Here is a 27581-nt window from a genome sequence, read left to right on the forward strand (position 1 = left end):
GCCCTTTGGGCATCTAGAGCCGAAATGGGCTAATATGAGCCCCTATATGTTTGTGGATGCATCTGCAGACAGCGCCCGCCCACTCCTCAAATGTCCACTCGTTCAGCCGTGCCCCCAAATTTTTGAACTCATTAAACCATGCAAACTGCTGCAATGTAGAATTGCAAACAAGCTACAAGCAAATTTCATTTATAGATTCTAGATAACCGAGATGCAACTACGAAAATAGGAACTACAAACTACTCCTCGTCCGTGGTGATTGGGATCACCCCCTCGCTGGAGCCGCCGGACTCATGGTCATTGTTGGCGTGAGGCATCAGATCGTCCTTGTCTGCAAAGGTATCCTCCCGCTCTTGGTCACGGATGAAGATCGTGTGGCGGTTCACTGACACCACCCGCTCATCCTCGATGGACTCTAGGATGGAGCAGTTTCTGGCAATGAGGGTCGGGCCAGTGTAGAGCTCGGCGAGGACGGTAGCATCTGTCCTCCCTGCCTCGATCTGCACCTCCGCCGCAAGGTGAACGTACACCATGGTGAGGCTATTCTACCCTCACGCTGCCTCCATCGAGAAGTGGGGGATGCCCCCCCGGACGGTATTCGCCATCTTCAACCCAGGGACGACATGGTCAATCGCCAGGACCGTCTCCTTCGAGCACAGGGTATCCCCTCCTCATATGAGGTTGGAGGAAGACCGACACAACACGGACCTCCATCACAATCTAGGGGTGGCGCTCCGACGTGAGAATCTTGCAGTACGTGATCTTCGTGTGTGCCATTGTTGGACAGATGCGGCACTCCAACGTGAGATCGGACGCAGACGAGTGGGGACACTGTGTGACAATGCAGACGGGAGGGGAAGGGGAAATACCATGGGCAACTGGGTTCTTGATCGTTGCTCGGCTTAAATTACCAGGGCTTGACTCTGGCGCGCCACCATGAATGGGGGCAGCAAATCGGTGAGATCCAGGACAGACCGATGGGATTCCCATTGGTCCAACTAATAAGTACGATGCAGCAGATGCGCTCTGGCGTGTCCACGCAGCGCCAAATCTGCCCTAGATATGGGTTGAGTTTGCACTACAAAAAAAAGACACATCCATGACATTTTGGGCCGAACGAATTTTTGTTTGTCATACTTATGACACTTCTATGACGATAATTGTGACAAAACCCGGTATCATCATAGATGTGGTGGGGTCCTACTTTTATGACAAAAAATCATGACAGAAAATGGGCTTTTCATCCTGGGCGGGCCGGAGAAGCAGCTGCATGACATTCTTTCGGCCGTCCATGACGGAAAAAACCGTGGTAGAAGCGAGGGCGAGGAAAATATCGGGGTGTTCCCAGTTACGGTGGGTGGTCGGGGCCGAGCGATGCACATTTCTCTCGTACACGCACGCGCGTGGGTGCGAGGCATTGGGCTCTAACTGAACCCGAGCGAGGCATTGGGCTCTAACTGAACCCGAGTGATTGCACTGCAGGCTATGCGTTACTGAACCCGAGCGATCGATCGATGGCTGTTAACTGAACCCGATCGAGCGATTTCTTCGCTATTGCTGCTAACTGAAGCCAATCGATGCTGCCTCTGGATGAACAGTGAGCGTTGCTGGGGGGTTTGGATGAACAGTTCCCGGTGGGGGTGGATGAACAGGACCCTGTGGTGTTGCCTCTGGATGAACAGGACCCCGATCGATCGAGCCGGTTGGGGCTGGGTGAACAGGACCCCGTGGAGGGCAGGATGAACAGGACCAGCCCGTGGAGGGCAGAATGAACAGTAGACGGCGGAGGGCTGGATGAACAGTAGCCCGTGGAGGGGTGGTTGAACAGGAGCCTGTGGAGAGGGCTGGTTGAACAGTAGCCGGTGGAGTAGCGCGTGGTGGAGGCTGGATGAACAGGAGCCCGTGGATGAACAGTCGCAGGTGGAGGCTGGAGGAGGTCGACGGTGGATGAACAGTAGCCCGTGGAGGCTGGAGGGGGTCGACGGTGGAGATGAACAGTGTCTCGTGGAGTCCCGTTTTACGGTACGCCACACCCCTCCCGATGAACAGGACCCCCGTTTCGACCGTAACGCTCCAACACAAGTCCGTTTCCTCCGTTTTGCGGTACGTCACACCCCTCCCGATCAACAGGACCCCCGTTTCGACCGTAGGAGGTCCATTTCCTCCGTTTTGCGGTACGCCAGACCCCTACCGATGAACAGGATCCCGTTTCAAACGTGTCTGGTCGAACACAAGGTCGTTTCCTCCATTCTGCGGTACGCCAGGCCTCGTTTCCATCAGTTGTTCCCTCCAAGCCCTCCTGATGAACACGACGACGCATTCCGTTTCGACCCAGCCGGTTGGCTCCCCATGAACACGATGACGACGCTGTTTCTCGGTTCTGACCCAGCCATGTACACGAGCCCTGGCCGTACGTATGCGCGAGTAGGCGTTCGAGACCCTGCCCGTATGTACGTACGTGGCCGTATTTTCTTTCTTGCACACTGGCCGCTGTACGTACGTGTACATGCTACGTGCGCGCCTCTACTACGACACGTGCGCGCCTCTACATCGACCAGTATGTACATACACGTTCGCGACCAGAATGACAATGCTACGTACGCTTCGACCAGGTGGGTCCCGACTGTCAGGCACTTCCTTGCCTGCGAAGATGTAGCTGGTGGGTCCCAGCAGTCAGGGGGGCGAATCGTTTTTTTGCCTGGACGCACTTCCTTGCGTGCGAAGATGTAGCTGGTGGGTCCCCGCAGTCAGGGGAAACGTTTTTTTCGCGAAATACGGTGGCCCGTCCGATGGGTCCCCGCTGTCAGGTGGAGGAATAATTATTTTGTGCGTAATAAGGAGGCACTTCCTTGCTGTGGCTGTGGACCCAGCTGTCAGCCTCTCCATGTACAGTCCACGTCCGATGGAAGCCGTTCCTTGACCACGTTGACCACGCCGCGCCAAGAGCACCAGAGCGGTGGACGACGGCGAGGCCTAGGAAGGGGATGACGCGGAGCCGGGGAAGACGCGGCAGTGGAAGCCTGCGCGGAGAGGAGTACGAGGGTTCACTGGTTCGGCTGCGGTGTGAGGTTGCCGTCGCCGCAGGGCCTGGCCAGCGGTGGGAATAGTAGGGGGCGGTGAGTTCTCCGCGGCAACACAGCCGGCCACAGGAGGCAGGAGCATGCGGCACGACCGGCGCTGCTTTGGGCGGCTGGAGCAACAAAACCAGAGGTTGAAGAAGCACTACGGCCGTTGGATGGACATCATACGGTCACTGGAGCTAGAATCGTGCATATTGACTAAGTTGACAAAGCCCTCCGTCCCCGTCAACTTAGTAGGCCCACAAGTCAGCCTGCCACTATACCGGGTCCCAGCTAGCAGGGGGAGTATTCATTTTTGTGTGCGTAATAAGGACGCACTTCCTTGCGTGCGAAGATATAGCTGGTGGGTCCGAGCTGTCAGCGGCAGTAATTTTTTTTCGCGAAATACAGAGGCCCTTTCGGTGGGTCCCAGATGTCGGGTGGAGGAATCATTATTTTGCGCGTAATAAGGAGGCATTTCCTTGCGTGCGGCCGTGGACCCAGCTGTCAGCCTCTCCACGTACAATCCACTTCAGATGCATGTCGGTCGTTGACCACGTTGACCAGGCCGCGCCGGGAGCACCAGGGCGGTGGACGACGGCGAGGCCTAGGAAGGGAACGACATGGAGGCAGGAAAGACTCGGCAGTTGTTTCCCACGTGGAGGGGAGTACGACTATACGAGGGTTTACTGGTTCGTCTGTCGTCGCCGGAGAATAACAACAGGTGTGGGTGAGTAGAGGGATGGCTAGGCTAGCGATGGGAGTACGGTGGGGCGGTGAAGCCTGCGCGGCAGCACAGCCGGCCGCGGGGAGGAGGGAGCAGGCAGTCCCGCCGGCGCTTGTTTGAGCGGCTGGAGCAGGAAGAGCAGAGATTGAAGAAGCACGACGGCCGTTGAATGGACATCCAACAGTCACTGCTTGTGCGTCAACCTTTTTTTAGGAAAGCCTCAAATCTGTGGAAAACATCATACAACCCATCTGCCATTATTTATAATAATTTATAGCCCATTTGCTAATTCTGAAGGTTTTTTTGGAGCCCATATTCTTTTTGTTAGCATTACAGCCCATATTGTGACCACGGTTAAAAAATTATACGAAATGTTGCATATTTCGGTGCGGTCCGAACTGTTTTTAATCCCGAAATTTTGAGTCACATTCAAACTGATTTTAAAAATAAATGTATATCAATATAAAATCCAACAAATTGTCCACGCATAAAAATTAATGCAATTTAAAATCTTGAAATGAAAAAAAGAAATTTGAAAGTAATTGCCGGTTTGATGTGTTTTAAAAATGTACAGCCCATTTCTCATTACTGATAGGCCATTTTCTCGTTCAGCTGAATGAAGCTCTCCTCGTCTTAAAAGATTTGCAGCCTAATAGGCCTGACAAAGCGACTTACTTGGCAAATCACAAAAAAACTGGGCTAGCCATTTTCAGAAAGAAAGAAAAAACTACTAGGCTGGTCTGTGGTAAACATAAAAGAGAAGGCTGTCTAGACATGCCAGAGTGCCCCGCACAGCCCAGTTGACACCCTGCTTCCGTCTCAAAAACAAATTAGATAAATGCCACAACAAATATGACGATTCATAAAAATGCCACTGCAATTTCCAAACTTTGAAAAATGCCACTGCAATTTTTGCAAACTTTAGAAAACGCCACTGCAATTTGCAAACTTTGAAAAACGCCACTCCAGATTTCGAAAAATGTCACTGGGGATGGCATGAAATGGCATTTTTCGAAGTATGGAAATTGCAATGGCATTTCTTAGAAACACCAGATTTGGAGTGGCATTTATCAAATTAACCCAAAACAAAAATAACTGGGTGAGCTGCTGGGTCCCTGATGCCAGCCGCTCGTTGTGCAACTCTCTCGTTTATTGACTACGTTGACAATGGCATGGGACCCAGATGTCAGAAATCCATTACGAGGAGCCATTTTTTTATTGGATTGAAATAAGGAGGCACTTTGCTTGCGTACTGCCATGACCTTGGCGGGTCCCTGCTGTCATCCTCTCCACGTACAATCATCTCCTGGTTGTGTACGCGTCAACTTGGTAGGCCCACAAGTCAGCCTCTAAACCCGTGGAGGACAAATACAACCCATTTAAAAAAATAACAGCCCATTCCATATGTTCAAACGGAAAGTTCAAAATTCAGAGCAAAGTAACAGGTCTGATCCACATATAGAGTACTGAACTTCCACGTTGACAACCATCATAGCCAAGTTAACTATCTACTTCCACTAATACTCTAGTAGCGTACAAGTACTAACTTACTCTTAGCTAACTAGACGATGCCGGCCGCCATCTGCGGTACACGATAAACGCCGGCACCGGCGTCCTTCGGCTCGCCTTGGACTTGCCAGAGGTGCGATAGGGCGCGTTGCTCGCGCGCGTTGGCCCTTTCCATGCCGGCGTGGTCCACCGAAGCTTCGGCTTCTAAGCGGGAAACCCACTTGACGAGCTGGTAGTAAAAATCGGCGTCGAGAACGCGTGCGTGCCCGACAGCCTCCAGGGCTATTTGCCGGGCGCTGGCCTCCACGTAGTCGGCCCACGTGCGGGCGCTCTGCTCGCGACTCAGAGCGTCGGTGCGCTGCTGCTCCATGTCCCGCTGGCGGCGCAAATCGGAGATACGCTGCTCATCCGCCAAGCGGTCGCGCTCCAACAACCACTGCTCCTCCGCCAGGCGGTCACGCTCCAACATGTCCTCGATCTCCGCATTGCCATCTAAAGACCGATAAAATGCGTCCTCCCTCCGTCTGCCTTCCGGTGAAAAACCGAACACTAGTTCCGGCGGTGACCGCCTCCGGCCACGCCTATCGCGGACGGGCGGGGGCATGGCGGACGTGGCGAGAGCGAGGATAAGTGGCGAGCAACGTCGGGCCGGTGGGGGCTTATGAGGATAGGGCGAGTTGGGTCACGGCGCCACCATAGAAGGCCGAGAAACAGTAGTTATAAGCGGAAGGTAGCGCGACGGTCATCAGAATTCAATGCATAATGAAGCAGGCATGGCTTAACGCGCCAGCTTGCCGTGGAAAACTAGAGAAACTGAAATTCTGACTGTGCCGTCCCGTCCCGTCCGTGCTGGGTCGCACGCCGGCCTTACGGTCTAACGAGTGCACTCGAATCATCTCCCTCCTTGTCAATAATGATTCCACGGATTTAAAAGGCCCGCAACAATTAAATCACATCTTTTTTCGCATCAGTTAGCTGCCTTAATTACGGCCAGCTGCATGCGGGCACTCAAAATCGCTCGCAGCCAGTACGCGGAGCAGCATGCAATGAGTCATAGCCGAGGGCATCATTGATGAACTTTAGCTGGGAGATAAGGCATTTGTGAACATTTTTGCTAGCAGTTTCTTCAGATTCGCATGGCATTTTCTTCAGAGCAGCTTGTCAGTTTCTTCAGAGGTAGGCATTTCTATTCAAAAAACTGCCACTTCGGATCTTGCGTAGCAACTAAAACAGCCAGGAGCGCATTAGTAGGCTAGCTAGTGATCGATCGGTAACTTGTAAACACTGAGCGAACAGATATAAGGAACTGTTAATGCATCTCAATGATTCACGGATCATATAAAAATATGTAGCTCCAAAAGCAAAGATCAGCCACAACTAAAACCAACTAGTACGATTCCCATACATAAGATCAACATGTTAATGCATCTTAATGATTCACAGATCATATACAAATATGTAGCTCCAAAAGCAAAGATCTAGAAAAAACATATGTTCTTCCTACTAACATGGATGCTTCTCTTGGACAACATTCAGTACAGACTGAATGACAAATTTGTTTGTGAAGTCTACAATTCCTCTTGCAAACGTAAGTGGTTTCACCAACAGCTGGAACCATGCACTACAAGAAATATGTCAACTTGTGACCTTCTCTTAGTGACCCCGGCTGAATTGGTCGTAAATCCACGGCCATTTCACTTGGAAGGGCTCAAACCCTGAAATTGCTTACACCAAATGGTCACAAAGCAGACAAGAGTGGCCAATGACCTTATTTCTACCTGATTACGACCAATATAAATGGTCATGAGGTTGTGAACGTGGATGCATTGGTACTTATTGCTATGACTAGGCGCCACCTCATCAGTTTTGCCTATGTGTCATTTCCATGTGTCAATTTTTGCCCTAGGTTGTGAAGCAACCTATATTTCTGTCATTTCCAAAATTCCCCAAAAAATTGGGCATTCTTTACTATCCAAATCATTGTCTCATGACAATATTCAACTCTATTTGCGTGGTAAATCTTCCTCGGCAAATTTCCAAAGTTTTTTTCAACTCGAACTGTTGTGAAGGAAGCACTAGCTAGGCATATCCTAATGAGCTGAATTTTTGCCACATCTTCTATATTCCCAAATCATAGCTCTCCACAAAATTTGAGCCCCATCTAACAATACATGTGAGTGTGGCTTCAACATTCATATTTTTGTCCAGTGTGGTACGTTGCAAAGCAAGTGACACCTAGGCTCCTCCATTTGAGCTGCAAATTTTCCAAGATAATGTCCTTAGTAGATGATCATCCTCGGCCAAAACTCAGGCCCATTGGCCATGTGCATTTCCCGTACCACTAATCAAACACTTGGGTGCTAATTCATGTTTGAGCATTGTTCGGTCTCCTCGTGAGATTCTTCGGTTGTTATTTTCTTCCAAGCATCTACCTGGGGAGTGCCAAACCTACTAGACATGCCTAGGCTTCCCAGAACGCATGGCAACGCCACGGTCACACGGTGACCACGCGACGGGCATGCTAGTCTACGCGCTTTGAGGTTGGGGCCCTGGGCCACCGTCCAAACCTCAACGTATCACCACCCAACCATGTATTTATGGTTAAATAGATACTTATGTACCTAGAAATGATTTTTGGAAAAAATAAAGAGCAAACTATAAGGCAGCTGCAGTTCAAGTTTGACCCGCTTCCTGCTAAGTCGGCGGAAATTTGTCTTTTTCACCAGAGGTGGATAAAAACTTTTTACACCCAACCATTTTGTCAATTGTGTATTAAACATGGCATAGTATTTTATAAAATTGATTTGGTCCATTTTTGCAGCAATTATTTGGTAGTTCCTTCACAAAAAACCTCATTTTGGGCACTTGAAAAATGGAAAATGAATTTTCCGTGCAAAGAAAATGAAAACTCCCTTAGGCAACATTGTTCGGAATTCCAAGATGCACCCTTGTGCACAATATGAGATCATTTGAACAAACTATGCCATGAATGTGGCCATAAGATTGATCATTTGGCTTGAAAGCCATGAATCTTCACGCATGATAGCTCATTTCTGAGAACACTTTTTAAAAATAATTGCCATATTACAAGTTTATTATTTTTCATGAAAACTTGGTCACATATGATGACACAATGCGAAGGTTTTCGATTTTGTTTTGATTTTTTTTGAATTTTTTATGCCCGTTTCAAAATGCGGTCAAAACGGCGGGCTTGACCGTTCCTAGCTAGTTGTTGAATCTTGGAAACCTTTTGATGTTTCTCTGATTAAATATATACTTATGTACCTAGAAAAGATGTTTGGAAAAAATACAGAGCAAACTATGAGGCAGCTGCAGTTCAAATTTGACCCGCTTCCTACTGAATCAGCGGGAATTTGCCTTTTTCACCAGAGGTGGATCAAAACTTTTGACACCCAACCATTTTGTCAATTGTGTATTAAATATGGCCTAGTATTTTACAAAATTGATTTGGTCCAATTTTGCAACAAATATATGGTAGGTCCTTCACAAAAAAAACTCATTTTGGGCACTCGGAAAATGGAAAATTGATTTTTCGTCCAAAGAAAATGAAAACTCCCTTAGGCAACATTGTTTGCCATTCCAAGATGCACCCTTGTGCATGATATGAGGTCATTCGAACAAACTATGCCATGAATGTGGCCATAAGATTGATCATTTGGCTCGAAAGCCATGAATCTTGACACATGATAGCTCATTTCTGAGAACACTTTTTCAAAAGAATTGTCGTATTACAAGTTTATTATTTTTCCTGGTAACTTGGTCACATGTAATGACACAATGCGAAGGTTTTCCAATTTTTTTGAATTTTTATGCCCGTTTCAAAATGCGGTCAAAATGGCGGGAATGACCGTTCCTAGCTACTTGTTGAATCTTGAATTTTTTTTGTGTTTCTCTGATTAAATAGATACTTATGTACCTAGAAATGATTTTTGGAAAAAATACAGAGCAAACTATGAGGCAGCTGCAGTTCAAATTTGACCCGCTTCCTGCTGAATCAGCGGGAATTTGCCTTTTTCACCAGAGGTGGATCAAAACTTTTGACACCCAACCATTTTGTCAATTGTGCATTAAATATGGCCTAATATTTTAGAAAATTGATTTGGTTCAATTTTGCAACTAATATACGGTAAGTCCTTCAGAAAAAAAACTCATTTTGAACACTCGAAAAATGGAAAATTGATCACGACCATTTTAGATGGTCATAACATCATCAAAGCCTGCACTTCGTTCTGATTGGTCTATGGGCATGTCACGCGGATCAAGCATTAGAGACCCTCGGATACTGCCAGATCCAACGGCCCACACCCCTCACCCTCTCCCCACCCACACCCACCCGAAAGCAGCTCCCCTCACCTACACCACATGTCGTTGAGGACACTGACATGTGGGCCTAATTCCTCGTGGGCCCACCTGTTAGTGGCCGAATGCCACCACTCACCCACCGCACACCACTCCTCCCCCCTCTCCGCCTCTCCCCCGCACACCACTCCTCCCCCCACGACCCGCAGCCCAAACCCTAACCCCTCTCCCTCCATTGGACCGCCGCCGCCACCCACCGTCCCACCGATCCCGCCGCGACCTCCCCTCCCACCTCAAGCCGCTCCTCCTCGCCGCCGCCACCCACCGCCCCGTCTGACCTCGTCGCCGGCCGCCGCTCCCGCTCTCCCCCCCACACACCTGCCGCCCCCTCCCTCTCCTCCTCCCATCAGAAGAGAAGAGGGATCTCGCGCGGATCGCACCAGGGCATCGATCTAGACCTTCGTCTTCACGAGGGGATGACTGCGTCTCGTCCTCGTCCCACCTCAGGGGGGGGGGGTCCAGATCGAGCCGGACTCGCGTCGTCGTCAAGAGCCGACCTCGACGGAGATGAGAGGAATCCTTCTTCCTCCGTCTTCCTTCGACCTCGACCTCGGCATGTCGCTCCCCAGCTACTCTGACTCCGCCAAGGTCGCCTACGTCCTCCAGGGTATGCGCCAACGACCGATCCCCTCTTGCGCTCGCGCGTCGTCTGTTTATTGTTTCGCTTGGAGTTCGATCGATCAGAACTGTTTGGTGATGGTCTGTGCGGGACAATCGAATTTTGGGTAGTAGATATTCGCGGGTCAATCAAACTTGTTGGTCAATCTAGTTTAGACCCGACAGGTAGGGAGCAGCAACAGACTCTCCCTGCTTTGTGTAGTTCATTGCATGGTCCAATGCTCTAATAACCAAAGTTCCTGTTCATCCTCTGTTTGCAGCTGCCCTGATGTCTGCCATTTACGAGGAGAACAAGGACGAGGACGGCTTCCTCTACATGACCTACAGCGGCGAGAACACCTTCGGATTGCTCTAGATGGCGCTGGCTGCCACGGCAATCGCTCTGAATGCCTCCTATAAATAAGGTGTGCCAATCAACTGTGTATATATTCCGGTTTGCCTCGTCGTAGGATCTTTAAATTGCACAACCAAGAAAAATCTATTCGTGTCCTAACTTATCCTATTTGAATGTTCTGACTTATATACTATATACCAAGTAATCGACTCTGAAATACAGTAAAATCTACTGCTCCTTCGTTCATGCATGCCGCTGCGGTTACTTGTTCACTGCTATTAATGCAATGTTTCATAGATCAGTGTATATCTCAGCGTTGCCAGTAATAAATCCGGGCGCTGTTGCGTTGTAATTCCTTGACTAAGGTCGCCGACAGCACGCGGGCCTTTTGTCTCCAGACCATGAGCCTAGACTGGTGGTGACTTCTGCTCCATTTAGGTTCTGTTGACTGGTGGTGTTGCAATGCAGCGCGAGAGGGTGTCAGGACGCCGCAGTGGTGATCCTGGTTCTTCTCATCACCATTGTTCTAGCCTATGGGCAAGAAGTGAATTGCATACCTATGGTTATCCAAAGACAAAAGATTGCAAACAGAATCCTGCAATTCATTTTCCAAAACTTCAGTTAGTAAGATTGAAATTTGACAGAGTCATGGCTCTCCTAAATTGAGTTCAGGTGAGAGATGCTTCGTGAGTTCAGGTGAGAGATGTTCACGAGTTCAGGTGATATGAGATTGAGAGAGAGAGGTAGGAGAGGCTTGGGCTGGGATGAGTGAGAGATTGCTATTTCATCTGCCGGAGATAGATTGAGAGAGAGGGGTGCTGATTAGTGTAGTCTGTGATTGAGAGAATGCTTCCTGCTGCTATTTGTGCTTACTGATTGATTATACAGTGATTGAGATGCTGCTATTTGTACTTGTTGATGTTATTGTTGCCATCCGATGCATATTGTTGTGATCCGTAGCTTACGCCTTGCCTCCAGGTGTCGTGCTGGCGACCGGGTTCAGAGCGCTCATATCGAAGGTGGCCGAGCACTGGTACGAGCTCTACAAGATGGACAAGCAGGGGGCCAACCTCTGGTTCATCTACTGGTGGGAGGACAAGGTCTCAGGTGTGTTGCTTTCTTCTGGCTCTGAATGTTAGGATGGTCAATGTAATAGTCCAGTCTGTAGTGTAAGGTTTTGGATTGGAAATTCAGTGTGAAGTTTGGCTCTTAGGCTTGCTTTTGCTGCCATTTTTTATTGATGAATGCATTACTGCTGCTAACATTGCTTGTACTGCGTGCGTCTTGTATGTGTGTTTGATGTTGACGTCGCTTATGGTTTTGCAGGGTTCTGAGGCTGCAGCCTGGGCACAGGTACTGCCTCCTCGGCCAGCTCTCCAAGGAGGTCGGATGGAACTACGCCGACACCATCAGGGTGAGCTATTTCATTGTGCTGTTTCTTCAGTGCTCACTAGTTGCTAGTGTTCGACTGCTACCAGTGGGTTAAGATTAGTCTTTTATAATTGTTTTCTTGAGGATGAGTTACTGGGGCTGTTCAGGCCATGACTCCAAATTATAATTGTTTTCTTGAGGATGGGCAATCTTGTATAGCTGAAAGTGATACATTCTTTGAAAACTCAGCTTCTACTATTCACCTTGTAGTTTTTTTATTCTGCAACATATTTGGTTTTGTCATAAAATGATTGGATTATTTTGAAGAAGTACACATGTAACCTTCCAGTGCGAGAACTTTATCTTGCGGTCTTAATTTAGTCTGATTAAAAAATTGGTCATGCTCACGAGCAGTATATATGCACTTGGTCGGTTCATTGTTAGCAGTTTAGCTACACAAACTGACTGACATTGCACAATAAAATGTAGCAGATTTTATAGCAATCCTTCTTTCTCTCGTATAGAAGTACATGCTATCTAACGTGAGCAAAATCTTTGCGTAACTACATGTACATCATATGACTAATTTACACAGAATACTGAAACTCGACCCCATGCATTCAGTTTCAGAACATGAAACTAACCTGACTAGTAGCTTCTCTGGCTTCCAGTTTACAACTTCTAGGATATCAATCATTCATTCTCAAGTTGCTGCCTGGCAGCTACAAGTCGCCTTTTTCTGGAATTTTCATGTTCTTTTTTTGTGTGTATATGCCTTCCTCTTCGATTTCGAGCTTGTGATTGAGGTTAATTGATGGTGGTGGTTGCACCATGCAGATGTTCGGGATGGCGGAGAAGGAGATGGAGTACCGGGTCGAGCTTTTCAACCGGTGAGTGATGCACCCTCTAGCTGCTGTACTACCACCAGTCCACCACCTGGGTGGGGCTTGTGAGATCAGATCGCTGATTGATGCAATGACCCAACTCCGTAGTTTTTGTTAATTATGTAGTTATATACATTGAGGGATGCCATTGTCTGTGAAAAAAGAAATTGCTTGCACTTGTCCGACGGATGAGGAGCCTAAAGTAGCTTGACAATTATAAGCCTGGTGTTTAGTGTTTTACTGCTTCAGTGATTTCCTTGTGAAATGCTATTCCTTCAGCTATGACAAGTGATTGCCATGATCTGCACCCGCTCGGACGCACCCCTGGAAGTGTCTTTCTGGGGAGATAGGTTACCTTGACCTGAGAATTTACCCTGACCGGAATTGTGGTTATTGCAGGCGAATTTGGGGCTGAGGAAAGAAGACGAGGAGCAACTTCTCTCTGGTCTGGTGGTTGGAACTTCAGGACAAGGTAGGTAGCATCCCCATCTCCCTTCCCCTCTTTCTCTGCTTACTAATGTCGCTAAATTAAGGAATATTTGATGCAAATCCTGGTTGTGTCAAGGAATTCAAGAGGGATTTGTATGAACAAGTCCATTTTTTATTTAGTTAGTACCAAACAGAGAAGATGCGGTCCAGATTGGCCAATTTTGCTGCTACCACATGGATTTGTATCTATGCAACCATCTCCCTGCTGTTTGTGTTGTTTGGATTGCAAGAAATTCAGTTTTGGGTGACCTGCACTTAGTTTAACTTCTCTGAATAATCAACCATATTGTTTCTATATTGTTTTGCTGCTGTATTGTTTCTCACTCATGATTGATCTACTGCCAGGTGAAGGTTTTCAAATGTTGAAGGAGCAGGACAATAGGAACTTCTGTGATGTCTTGTCATCTATTTTCTTTTCTTTTCTGTAGAATAGTTTTGTTTGGCACTTACTGGTACCTTGGATGTAAAGATATGTACTGCTAGAACGAATGCATGTAAAGATATTCTGGGCTCCTATAACATTTCATGTTGCTTTGAAAATGTATCAGAACTGGGGTAGGCCCAAGATAGCTTGTAGTGTGATGTGTTGTAATGTCAATGGCATAATAAAAAAGTTGGACTAGATCAATTATTTCGGCCCAGCCCAAGATATATTGAACAATTATTTCTGAGGAGAAAACTTGAGAGGCCCAGCAAAGAAATGGCCCGAAAAATACAGGAAAAAAAATCTGTCGTCAAAAGGGATGTGCGAAGAAATTAAAAAGGCCAAATTGTTGGGCCAGGCCCATGTAACTAGCGAAAATTAACAGAAAAATATATATTAAAAAGGCTGAATTAATGGGCTCGGCCCATATAGACACCTAATCGGACCGGGCTGAATCTTATCCACGTCAGCTTGCCACGCTGGATCCTACGTGGCTTGGGGAGGCTGCTAGTGACCAAAATTTTGGTCGAAGAACCAACGACCTTTTACATATCACAGAGAAGGTCGTTAATTTCAGTTTACGACTGCCAGCTTTTGACCTTCTGTTTTTGGTCAAAAAAGGTCGCAAATGAAAAACAATGACCTTTTAGTGACCCATAGTGGTTGTCGCAAGTTGACATATTTCTTGTAGTGATGGGAATGAACCACACATGATGGAGGAACATCCACTGCAATATGATTTGGTCTTCTCTTGATCACATGGCGAGACTATTTTCGGAATACAAACTTTAACTTAGGCAAAATGATGCCCATTGTATAAGCCAAAGCAATGAAGCACCCAGTGTTGGCCAATAAATAGTATAGTACTACTTTTCTGCAGTCCATGAAGTGACTATCCAATCTTTCTGTGTCTATTTTCAAATGGCACTGCATGCAGTGACTATACTATTCTCTTGTGCAGTTCAACCAAAATTGCGGTCACTTTGTGTGTTTGCTAAATAGCAACGGGCAGACATCTCTGTCTGCACAAATATCAAGCAGCTAGTAAACATATACCCCACCTTGTATTTTCGGTTTAAACATGTCTCTTCCGCTTAGATCTGTCATGTTTTGCACTGGACAATTTGATACAGTCATGTTTTGCCCTGGACAATTACATACTGAATTGATTTGCTTGTTCAGAGCAGAAATATAGCACCTATTCTTCATCAGACCAAGGATATCCATGTTCGTAGTGATGGAAGAGGTGAAATCGATACAACCGAAATTGAGCATCCAGTCATTGAATCATGTCCTGCACCTCCAATGTAGGTCCACCCTGCCAATAAATTCACATGCAAACCACTACTATTACTATCTAATGACAGTACAAAAAGAGTAGCAAGATAGTAGCAAACCATGTACCTTCTTAATGAACAGCTCATAGTGCCACCAATTGGATATAAAGGTTTGGGAGAAAACATGCTCCTAATGTTGAACTAGTTGGACTTTTTGTGCAGTTCCACTAAACTCGAGCATCCCTGTCTGCATAGATATTGAAAGTGTGATTACTATAGAAGTGGCACTAGTTGAAGCATAGACTCACAAATATAAGCATTCCAATTTCTTAATGGGAAAAGGTAGCAAGACTGTTTCTAACCACCTTTTTGAAGGAATAAATAAGGCAACAGATGCTGATGTCAGAAAGGCATATATAGTTCTTTCTGAAAGAATGATCGATTCCTGACCTTTCCTCTTCTTTTAAGCATATTTTGTGCAGTTCAACTAAAATAAAATGCCATCACCGCCTTGACAATTCAGTGACACTGTACAAAAGGAAATGACTTAACATTACATCATGATGTCAGGTATGTAGTCGACATGCATTAGAGACAAACTTACAGACCTCCTCGGATAACATAATGAACATTAATTTTAACAAAGGTGTGACTAGCTTTACCGGGATAATTTGAGTGAACTCTACACCCTCTGTTCCTTAATATAAGAGGTTTTTGCGGTTCAGTTTAAAGTACCGAAACGTCTACTAGTATTTAGAAAAACAGGTAGTAGTTTTCTTGAGCACATATCTGGGAAAGCTTGCCACCCTTTATTTATGTCCATACGCTAATGCAACACCATTCGAAATTTCGAATACTACAAATATACACTAATCCAGTGGCTAGTGCAACAGTAGAGTAGTTATTTTATTACAGGGTACAGTACAATGGTTTTACTGAACAGATTTCAATAAACTCTGGCACTGGAAGATTTCTATAAGAATTAACAATACAAAATGTAAAGGTAACACGTTTCAACATTGGTATACCAGCTGTGCATGAGCATTAAACCAAATACAAAAGTATGAAGGTAACTAGCATTATTAACTAATGACAGTATAAAAAATTGCAAACCATGTACCTCCAAGGTAAATATCATTTCGAACTCGGGGGGACCGTAAAAATTGCTATCCCAATCTTGATAATCGATCAAACATAAAAACTTGATCAAACGAATCAAGAGAACAGCCGGAGGAGGAGGTGCCCACTCTTAACCTTTCCTCTTGTCTTCATAATTTTTTGTGCAGTTTAACCAAAATAAAATGACATCAGCGCCTTGGCATTTTGGTGACACTGTACAAAAAAATTAACTTATCTCATGAAAGTGAGGTATGTAATCTATAAGCATTAACAGTGCAAAAATCTGAAGGTAGTAACAAGTTTCATCGTTGGTATACTGGCTGTGCAACATCATTAGAATGCCTTAGTTGAAAAATCTTTAATACATCCACAATCAACAGCTAACCCTGAAATAATCCAGTGACATTAAATGGCATTGCTTAAATTTATTGGTGGCATTAGACTGAGTGCGGCATTAGTTAAATGTGGCATCACTTTAGCAGTAGCATTGCTTGACTTGACTGCTGGCGTTATACTAACAGCAAAAAAGTTAGACTAAGAGCATGCGAGGCCCATTCGGACAGTGGGCGCACCAGTACGATGTACCTCCACGGACGCATAGAGTGGTGAGGGAGGTATGGTTGCCTAGAGCAACAAATATCCAGGCAACATATGTGGATTACGTCCCATTTTTGTTATGTTTAGCCACCTTTTTCCTATGTGAGGACAACAAGCCGATCGACCTGGTCATTCTCTATTGCGTTGTCATGCCTTTCTACCCTTCTTCAACCAAGAGACACGAGACTCGTTCCTTAGCTACTGATTTTCCCCTTCTCAACCTAGATGCGGGTTCGATGCCTACTCTCTTGGATAGTACAGTCTCCCTTCCTTTCCTTATTCAACCCAGACATGGATTAGTCTGCATGAAGTAGGGTTTCCTTTAATAGTGCAAATTAAGGTTTTCGTCTGCGTGACCAGCAGAGCACAGGATAGCAAATTGGGAAGATGGTGGAGTGGAAAAAGATCCACATGCAGCGACATGGCAGATGGGGCAATAGAACAAGGGTATGGTTCGAAAAGAGGTAGCATACCTGAGGGTCGGCGGTAAGTGGCTTCGCTCGTGGTCATCGTCCTCCACACGCACTACGACAGCGAGCTTGGGGACGGAGGCCATCCCGCGCGGGCGCTAGGTCTGAGAGGACGGCCTTGTCGTCAGTGCGTGACCTCGCTCGTCGACGACGAGTGCGTCAACACTGCACGTCCTTTTCTTCCCAGGCGGATCTGTGACCACCGGTGAGGAGGGAGAGAGAGGCCGTCTTTTTTAGATCTGGAGAGAGGGTGATAGTGTGAGAAGCAAGTGGGCAGCCCTTAGCAAGAAAGCTCTGAAGCTCCAGCCTATATATCTTTTTTATACTACTAGTACTAGAGGTGGAGTAGTGGTAGAGTAGTTTATATTTTCTCTGCAAACAGTACCAGTTAGTCATGCTTCAAAACTGAACGGCGCGCCATTAAAAAAATAAAGTCGAGAAATAATGTGGCACCTCGGGCCAACGCGGCCAGATCGCATTTTGCACGAGAAATTACACATGATGTTTTGTTGACATGTGGTCCCGTTCCAACATGTCAGTGAGACGACGGCGAGTCCTTTTGTACAATTTCTGAAAGGACGTGTAGGCCGGGACGCCTCTTCGTGTACCGTGGAAAACTGGCAACCGTCCACGCCATTCCCTCTCGATTTGGAACTGCTGTCGCACGCTCTTCCTCCCTCCTCCATTTGCCTTCACCCTTCCTTCTGCCATTGTTCGATCGTCTTCTCCATGGAGGGAACAAGCCGGAAACGACCCCGTTATTCTTGCCCCGATCTGAAAGATGACGTGGTGGGGGAACTCATTGATCGGTGCGACGTCATCACCTCGGCTAGCATGGCAGGTTCGCTCAAGCCCATTCTCGACTCAACTAATAACATCATTACAAGGAACCCAAGGGTCCAGGAGCGGTTTGATCTCCCTTATCTTCTTCGCTATAAGCCTGTTCGCATGGGCGCGGACGACGGAGGCCTCGCCTTGTGCAAGTTGATGCCGCTTGATAATGATACGTGTGATGTCAAGATGCCATCGCTTAAGGGTAAGTCCTGGGCTGGCACAAATGGAGATTGGGTTGTTTATATTGGGTACAATTGCGAGTGGGAACTTGTGAATGTGTACACTCGTCAGCGGATTCCACTTCCAAAAATCTCCGAGTGCCCTGAGGTTGAGCACACAGATGATCTACGTACGTTCAAATACGATCATGGTGATTGTCGTCTACTGAAGATAGCAATTTGTCGAGTTCCCAACCGCTCTTGGAATTATAAGAACTATCAAGTTGTTGCTATCTTCGAGAAGCTTGTTGCCGTCCTTCGTGGTTCGACTGGATGGATATTGCTCAAAAATCAGTTTCTATACACGGATGTGTACTGTGATGCAATTGAATACGAGGATCTTGTGTTTGCTGCCACCACTCGTGGCACTGTTTTTGCATGGGATCCTCGTAGTTTCGGTACGTCTGTCTTCCACCGTAATTATAATTGTTTCATCCACATGCATGCGGGTTAGCAAGTTTCCCTTTACTAATTAACCTTCTTCTTGTGTTTCCAAGGTCCTGTGAACATTCCACCACCTATACTTGAAAAATTTTATAAGCAAGGGGGAGATGACGATGGTGATGATCACGAGCATGAGGAGGAGCAGAACTTATATACTCAGTGGCGCCTGGCAACTAATTCCAATGGATCACCTCTTCTTGTCTGTATACAGTGCACTCAGACTGTTACTACTGAGGAAGCAGGTGTTGTCTCCGATGGTTGCCCTCTCCTGACCTATTCCAACACCCGTTGCATGGTATTCAGGACGGATACTAGTGTGCTAGCGCAAACACCTTCTCCTTGGTTCAGTATTGATAGTCTTGGAACAAACTCGCTCTTCCTTGGACCAAACTATCCAATGATGGTGAAAGGCGATCCAGCTGCTGTTGACACAACGTTACTACCATTTATGAGAAGCAACTATATCTATACCTCGGACATTTCGGTGGTTCCCTACCCTGGTCCTGATATATGCCGCTTCAGCCTGGATGATCAGTCCTGCGTTGCTCTCGATATTGACAATAGCTGGCCCTTCCCAGAGCACCTATGGTTCAAAGCAAGCGTTTCCAACGCCGAGGATTGGTTGAGTTGAAGTTCATTTCATTGCTTGTTATTTGTTGTGTGATGAAAACTTTAGTATTTGCTAGAATGTTTTGTTGGAAATAATCTATAATCCAACATGTATCCTCGTTGTCGTTCTGTGTTGATGACTTGTTGTATTTAATGAATGGTACATTTCAGTTGCGAATGCATGTCATAGACTCAATTTATGAATGGTTTTCGAGTCACTTCTTGGAGTGTGAGTACCGTAGTAGTATAGCCAGCATCCGGTTAGTATATGAAGTTGCCACATCACATAGAGCCAACCTAATATTGGAGTATGCTAGCCCTCCACCGGCGCGCCGCTTCAAATGGCGGAGAAAGTGAGAGGTCGCGTCACCTTGTGTCCAGATCTGAGATGCCACGTGTACCAGATGAATGACTCCAAGTTCGACCACCGTGATGTTAGGTGCGAGCCCAGGAACACTGTTGGAGAGACCCCCCTCATAATTTTCCTACATTGGTCGTTTGATTCATAGGATAGAATGCTATAGGATTTTTTTCCTATGTAATCATCTTTTAATTGGCAATCTAGCATCCACTCCAACTTTTGTTTCCCTTCCTTTGTTCCTACGAAGAGAGTACTTGCTCTAAATGATGTGCCGCTGCAAGAGCCGCCTATATTTATTAACCATGCTCTAAAAAGTAGTACTGTACTAGGTTAGTAGGTGACCTTGCGCTTGGCTCTTCTCCTCTTCCGGAAGTCGAACAATAATGATGGTACTACAGTAGTACTTCTGGCAATCTGACACCAAATGAACTGCTGCACGTCCACCGCTTGTAAGCAAAAGTTTCTCCTCGTGCTGCGAGCCACCGCACACGCGTTGGCGAGGGAGAAGGCGTAGTAAGCAAGCTTCTCGTCGTTCTGCGAGTTGACGGGACACATCGAAGTTATTTATTAGTACTCTCTTCAAAAAGGGCCGACCATGTCCATGGCTACCATCCCGTGCTCTGTCATTGAGTACGTGCACTATTCACATGCCATCGAGGAGAAAAAAAATTGCGTAGTACTAGGTGCCATCGAAGTGCACGACTCACTTACGCACTGCATATCTCCATTTTCTTGCATGACATGCCACCTTGATGCTAGATTTCCCGCGTGTCATGGAGGCATATAGTATGATTTTGTAAAATGGAGGCATATAGATGTCCCGCGTGTCGGCAAAAGTATGAACAAAGAACATAGATTCCCGACGACCGAGAAGGAGCAAAAAACCTCGGGGTGGAGCGTCTGCACTCATAATATTTTATATTATTCAGCGATATAAAATCAACCAAATCTCTCCACGTTCGTATACTATTCTATAGTATGAGAATAACTTTGAACGTAAGCCATTGATTCACTCTATCCAATGTTCATTGACATGGCTCTTGGAGTAAACTCGCTCTTCCTTGGACAAAACTATCCAATGATGGTGAAAGCCGATCCAGCTGCTGTTGACACAACATTACTACCATTTATGAGAAGCAACTGTATCTATACGTCGGACATTTCGGTGGTTACCTACCCTGGTCGTGATATAGTAGGCCGCTTCAGCCTAGATGATCAGTCCTGCGTTGGCCTCGAGATTTACAATAGCCGGCCCTTCCCAGAGAATCACTTGTGGTTCAAAGCAAGCGTTTCCAACGCCGAGGATTGGTTGAGTTGAAGTTCATTTCATTGCTTGTTATTTGTTGTGTGATGAAAACTTTAGTATTTATAATCTATCCTCGTTGTTGTTGTGGGTTGATGACCTATTCTATGTAATAAAATGATATGCCTATGATAAACTTACTAATGAATGGCTATCGATTCGCTTCTCTGAGTGGGTGCTGCGATGAGGCAAAAAAATATTTTCCGAATACATAATTGTACGTGCATTGCAACAGGTTATCGGATGAGGCCAATCAACAATAGTACACTATTTGTACTAGCTTCACATGCTGCACTATCTCTACGTCTACGTACGTAATACAACAATTTTTAAACTTGAGACTAGCCACCCATCCGCACAAAGAACACTTTTAACCTAGCACAGACTCCAAGAAATTTGGCCACAGTGTGAGGTGGGCCATATGTTAATGTGTTCGCTGTACGTAACCAGCACCTCGAATCCTCGATACTACTACTATAAGTAGTACTAGGAGTAGTAGGGTGGCATGGGCCAGAACAAGCATTCACGTCCAGGAGTACGGAACACACCACCAGCACGACTTCCATCTGACACCATATTTCTTGGAGTCCGTGCTACAACAATCTCTTCAACCTAGTCGTTTCTCTAACTCAGCCATCGCGCGGCGGGCGAGGTGGGGGTTTGCCGATAGTCGGTTTCCTCAACTGCGGTCCCACTTGTAAGGCCAACTCCAACGCACAACCCCAAACGGACCTCTGTTTTGCCCGGATTCTGTCCGTTTGGGTAGGGAAATGGGGTCGTGTCCAGGCCATTTCTCGGATGCGGTGGTCGTGCGCCGAACGCGCGACCGCATCCCGGCCGCGTACATTTTTCTTTGCAAACACATATCTTTTTTTCATCATTGATTTTTTGGTACATGGAAATACATCACCAAAATTTTGACTAGAAAAGCAAGACCAAAGAAAACAAGAACCACAAGAATACATTTTAGAAGATATCCAACTTCCATAACTGCTCCTGTAAGTTGGATTAGTGCCTTCTCGATGCATTCATTGTTGATCTGCGGAGGCTCGATCTTGCGTGCTTCTTTCTTCTTCGAGTGTAAAGAAGTAGACGTGTCTAGCCTCTATTCTATCAACAAGTGCACTAGTCTCATCTCTAGCCTCTATGCTAGCTAAAAGTGCTAGAACATCTACTAAATTGTGCTCTATCAATATATCATTGTACTCTTCTTCCCAATACCAAAACTTGCATCCATTCTACACAATAAAATTTTAAGTTAGCACAACTAGTCTAATCCGAGAGCACAACCGAAGATTTGGTCGAGTTCTTCCTCCTTTTGCCGACACGTGGGACATCCAGCATCCAGGTCGTGTCATGCAAGAAAATAGAGTGGTAGGTGAAGCCACGTGATGTGCATCTTGGGTTAAACTGTAAATAGAATCTTACTACTCTTGAGTAACTCCAAAAGCGGCCACCGAAGATCTTTATTGGATTTGTTTTTCATCACCAGCACGTCGAGGTGAAAGATGTGCAGGTTCAGTGGGTCCTCTTGCGTTTTCACTGACATGTGGGACCGCATATGAGCAAACAGACGATGGGCTCCGCGCGTCTGCTGGCTGGCTGAGAAGAGAGATAGAGGAGGGCCGAGCACGGACTCCAGGAAATTTGTTCTACGTACTCGATATAGTGGAGTAACCAGCACCTCGATATAGTGGGGTGGCATGGGCCATAACTAGCATTCATGTCTAGCAGTACGGCACACGCCACCCACACGAGTCCCATCCGACACCAATTTTCTTGGAGTCCGTGCTAGCTACAGCCATCTCTTCTCCCTCCTGTTTTCTCAGCCATCGCGCGGTGGGCGGGGTGGGGGTTTGCCGATAGTCGGTTTTGCTCAACTGCGGTCCCACTTGTAAGTGAAAATGCAACACAGCACGCATTCCCCCTTGAGCGGCGTGCCGGACAAACCGTGTGGGGGTGCGACGCGAACACGGCAGGCTTTTCCTTTTGAACTTGTAACTTGTAAAATTTGGTTCTGCTCCATGGGGCGACCGATAGATAGAAATAACGATTTTCCCTAGAGTAATGAGAAGTTTGGTTCTGGCACGGTTCATGCATGGAGTACGTAGGAAAATTATGAAGTTGATGCGAAAGGTAAGATAATTACTAGTAGTACCATATACTACTACATGGATTTGACGGAAAGATAAAGATACATACGGATCCATCAACGACATCCTCACGCCCTAGTGCACCGGGTCACCAACCGACGTGTGAGGAGCAGCGGCGTTGGCGGCAAGCTCAACGTGCTTCTAAACAATGCCGTCCAAGGTTGCCCTGCGGTCCAAGAAGGCCAGCGTCCTATCGTCCTCCTCTTGCATGTAGTAGTCCTTGTGGACGATTTGCGCGTAGACGTGGGTGATTATGTCGATGGTGTCTTGCTGCGCCAGGCGCTGCGCGGCGAGCGCGACCTCGAGGTGGACATTCTCCGGCGCGACGGCGGGCAGTCGCAGGGCCACCAGTGCGTCGAAGAGGTTGTCACCATAGAGGCTGTTGAGGGTGGCAGGCATCGCAGAGCCTGGGCGCGTGGGCTGGAGGCGTACGTCAAGGTCGTCCGCGAGCTTCTTGACGACGGTGAACTTGTCGAGGAAGCCGACGAGGACCTCGTCGAACAAGGAGACGAAGCTGTCGTCCAAGCGGCCCCTCGCCCTGGCGGCCTCAAGCACTACCTGGAGACATTCCTCGGTGCCAGGATGCAGGCCGGCGTCGTGGACCATCTGGCACAGCCGGCTGATGCTCGCGCTCATCGCCTCCATGGGTCTAGCTTCTAGTCAACTGATCTTGCGATTGGAGTGATCACTCTTGCCCTTAGGTGCGTAGGTGCGTAGGATTTCGTAGATTGGACTGGCGGGAGCCTTTATATGAGAAGTGCAGACTGCGTTGAATTCACGTGCGTGTTGGCCATCTACTCCTCGCCCCTCTACTGCACCTGCCTTTGGCTGTATGACAGGTTGGCCAGCCACCCGTTGGACCCACGTGTCATACACCCAAAGGCAGGTGCAGTAAGTCAATGAAGCTGCGTCCCCCTCCGTGCCCGTGCATGCTTTCAATGACTTGAGACTACCAAACATCACATGCGGTGGTTAGTTCATTGCATGTAATCCTATTAAGTAGCAAAAAGACATTAAGTTACCTCGCCGATAGGAATAAAACAATACACCATGTATTTATTTACAGAGGGAGTATAGCCAGCATCCGGTTAGTATATGAAGTTGCCACATCACATAGAGCCAACCTAATATTGGAGTATGCTAGCCCTCCACCGGCGCGCCGCTTCAAATGGCGGAGGAAGTGAGAGGTCGCGTCACCTTGTGTCCAGATCTGAGATGCCACGTGTACCAGATGAATGACTCCAAGTTCGACCACCGTGATGCTAGGTGCGAGCCAAGGAACACTGTTGGAGAGACCCCCCTCATAATTTTCCTACATTGGTCGTTTGATTCATAGGATAGAATGCTATAGGATTTTTTCCTATGTAATCATGTTTTAATTGGCAATCTAGCATCCACTCCAACTTTTGTTTCACTTCCTTTGTTCCTACGAAGAGAGTACTTGCTCTAAATGATGTGCCGCTGCAAGAGCCGCCTATATTAATTAACCATGCTCTAAAAAGGTGGACCAGCTTTGGCTATAGTAGTACCGTACTAGGTTAGTAGGTGACCTTGCGCTTGGCTCTTCTCCTCTTCCGGAAGTCGAACAATAATTATGGTACTACAGTAATACTTTTGGCAATCTGACACCAAATGAACTGCTGCACGTCCACCGCTTGTAAGCAAAAGTTTCTCCTCGTGCTGCGAGCCACCGTGCACGCGTTGGCAAGGGAGAAGGCGTAGTAAGCAAGCTTCTCGTCGTTCTCTCGTCGCTCTGTCATTGAGTACGTGCACTATTCACGTGCCATCGAGGAGAAAAAATATTGCGTAGTACTAGGTGCCATCGAAGTGCACGACTCACTTACGCACTGCATATCTCCATTTTCTTGCATGACACGCCACCTTGATGCTAGATGTCCCGCGTGTCATGGAGGCATATAGTATGATTTTGTAAAATGGAGGCATATAGATGTCCCGCGTGTCGGCAACAGGATGAACAAAGCTCATGTCTTAAACGAAAGAGTGGAAGAACATAGATTCCCGACGGCCGAGAAGGAGCTACAAACCTCGGGGTGGAGCGTGTGCACTCATAATATTTTATATTATTCAGCGATATAAAATCAACCAAATCTCTCCACGTTCCTATACCATTCTATAGAATGAGAATAACTTTGAACGTAAGCCATTGATCCACTCTATCCAATGGTCATAGTTGGAAAATCCAAACAAAACCAAGCATTGGATCAACTCTTTTTTCCAGATCAACTCTTTTAGCACTTAGATTGTTGCCGCCTGCCCACCTAGCCCACCTATATATCCACTCACGTGTGATGACCACAGGAGCTATCCACTCAGATTGTATGTTAAAAAATAAAGGTCAATAACTAATGCGGCACCTCGGGACAACGCGGCCAGATCGCATTTTGCACGAGAAATTACACACCATGTTTCGTTGACATGTGGTCCCGTTCCAACATGCCAGTGAGAAGACGGGGAGTCCTTTTGTACAATTTCCGAAAGGACGTGTAGGCCGGGGCGCCTCTTCGTGTACCGTGGCAAACTGGCAACCGTCCGCCGACTCTTCGCCTTTCCCTCTCGATTTGGAACTGCTGTCGCACGGTTGATCGTATTTGAACGTACGTAGATCATCTGTGTGCTCAACCTCAGGGCACTCTACACCGTCGAGGCATAGACGTGGATGTGCAGGTCGACGGTTTCTTGCATGGCGAGGCGCTGCGCGGCGAGCGCGGCCTCGAGGTGCACATTCTTCGTCGTGACCTCCGGCACCTGCAGGGCCACCAGGGCTTGAAAGAGTTCGTCACCATGGAGGCCGATGAGGGTGGCAGGCAATGAGGAGCCTGGGCGCGCGGGCTGGAGTAGTACGGCAAGGTCGTCCGCGCGCTTCTTGACGGCGGTGAACTTGCGGATGGAGTTGACCATCATGTCGTCCATGCGAGAGGCGAAGCCGGCGTCGGCGAGGGCTACGATGCCTGCGGTCGCCAGCACCGTCTGGAAACGCTGCGCGGTGCGGGGCCGCAGGCCAGCGCCTTGGATGATTTGGCACAGCCGACTGCCGCTCGCGTCCATCGCCTCCATAGGTGCTTGTGGCTTCTGGTCACTTGGTCTTGGATTGGAGTGAGCAGTGTTGCGCAGAGACTTGGGAGTAGATGGATTGGAGTGGTGGGGCGCCTTTATTATATGAGAGTCCAAACTCTGTTGCATTCACATCGTGCTGGCTCTATTCTGCTTCTCCAATTAATTCCCTCTGCATGTAATTGAGGATGCATCATTGACCGTTCAACGTCTCGGGAACCGCTACCCTCTCCCTCCTTGGCATTCAAGCACCTATGGACCCGTCGACGACGAGGTGCCTATGGTGACTTCGTAAATTTCAAGATGATAGTGCCGTGCGTGTGTGCGTTCATAGGGGTGAGTGTATGCGCGTGTATATGAGCGCTTGCGTCTGTACTGTGTAAAAAAACGTAAATGCGTGTCAAAAAGAGACTAGTCAGTATACTCAATATTGTGCACCTCGGAGAGGAAAACGATAGAACTAGTACGTATTTATTTACGGTGCAGATTCACTCATTTTGCTCCATATGTACTCCGTCTCGGTGTAGTCTAGTCACTTGTTGAAATCTCTAGAAGGGCAAATACTCCTTTCTGGTTTACAGGGCTATACTAGCAAGTAGTTGTACGTACTAGTACAATAGTGGGCTCACATAGCAATTTTGTCTCATGCAAGAGCCTGGCTATATGCGTGCTCCAATGTTCGCAACTGCAACGTTCGGTTTGCGCTTGGCTCTTCGCCTCTTCGAGAAGACGAACAATGATGTTACTACTGCTGCTTCTACAGTGTCGAATCCACTGCTGCATGTCCGTCCACCGCGAGCGGGACGGATAGCTTGTTGTAGAAGTACTACTAAGCAAAAGCCTGTCCTCGTTTGCGAGCAACCGCGCGCATGGGTGAGGGAGAAGGCGTGTAGTAAAATCAAGCTTCTCCTCGTTGTACGAGTTGACGCGACACATCATAGCACTGGCCCCACATGCTTGCCTCTAAACTTGGCTGAAGACCCGCAATGTACAATATATTTGCTGCAACCGCTAACATTTACCCACCACAAATTAAAATATATGTGGCCGTATGCATCGTTCTGATGCAGAGGCCGGGGAGTCCCCCCTTTTCGAAAAAAACAAATTAAAATATATATTCCTGTCTTGACCAGATGAGCGTGCAAACTACAATCACCAGGGTGTCAGGTAGGGCCAGAAGACTTTTAATTTTTTTAAAAAAACTTCGAGACGGCCACATAGCATGGAGCCGACCCCAACGATTCTAAGCTTACAGGCACGGTACACGTTATCCTAGACTACTCTACACATGAAACTGCCACACGAGCGTCCGGGCTGCGCTTGGCTCTT

The 27581-nt window shown here is 47.2% G+C and overlaps 1 protein-coding gene across 1 annotated transcript; it reads left to right on the forward strand.

The window, feature by feature from the left end:
• Window positions 1–11564: 11564 nt before the first annotated feature.
• LOC123157579 (60S ribosomal protein L13a-4-like) lies at window positions 11565–13857 on the forward strand. Its single transcript, XM_044575857.1, has 5 exons — window positions 11565–11734; window positions 11954–12041; window positions 12836–12888; window positions 13282–13354; window positions 13717–13857. Exons 1-4 carry the CDS (start codon window positions 11565–11567, stop codon window positions 13295–13297), a joined length of 327 nt encoding a protein of 108 aa, XP_044431792.1. The 3' UTR covers window positions 13298–13354; window positions 13717–13857.
• The last annotated feature ends 13724 nt before the right edge of the window (window positions 13858–27581 follow it).

Source organism: Triticum aestivum, chromosome 1D (genome assembly GCF_018294505.1).
Source record: "Triticum aestivum cultivar Chinese Spring chromosome 1D, IWGSC CS RefSeq v2.1, whole genome shotgun sequence".
Taxonomy (NCBI): Eukaryota; Viridiplantae; Streptophyta; class Magnoliopsida; order Poales; family Poaceae; genus Triticum; species Triticum aestivum.

Bases quoted from the DNA above. Each gene is read 5' to 3' on its own strand.
- LOC123157579 (XM_044575857.1), top strand. From the start codon at position 11,565: ATGCATATTGTTGTGATCCGTAGCTTACGCCTTGCCTCCAGGTGTCGT. The intron at 11,735-11,953 runs GTGTGTTGCTTT...ATGGTTTTGCAG, and splicing joins GTGGGAGGACAAGGTCTCAG to GGTTCTGAGGCTGCAGCCTG. The intron at 12,042-12,835 runs GTGAGCTATTTC...TGCACCATGCAG, and splicing joins ACTACGCCGACACCATCAGG to ATGTTCGGGATGGCGGAGAA.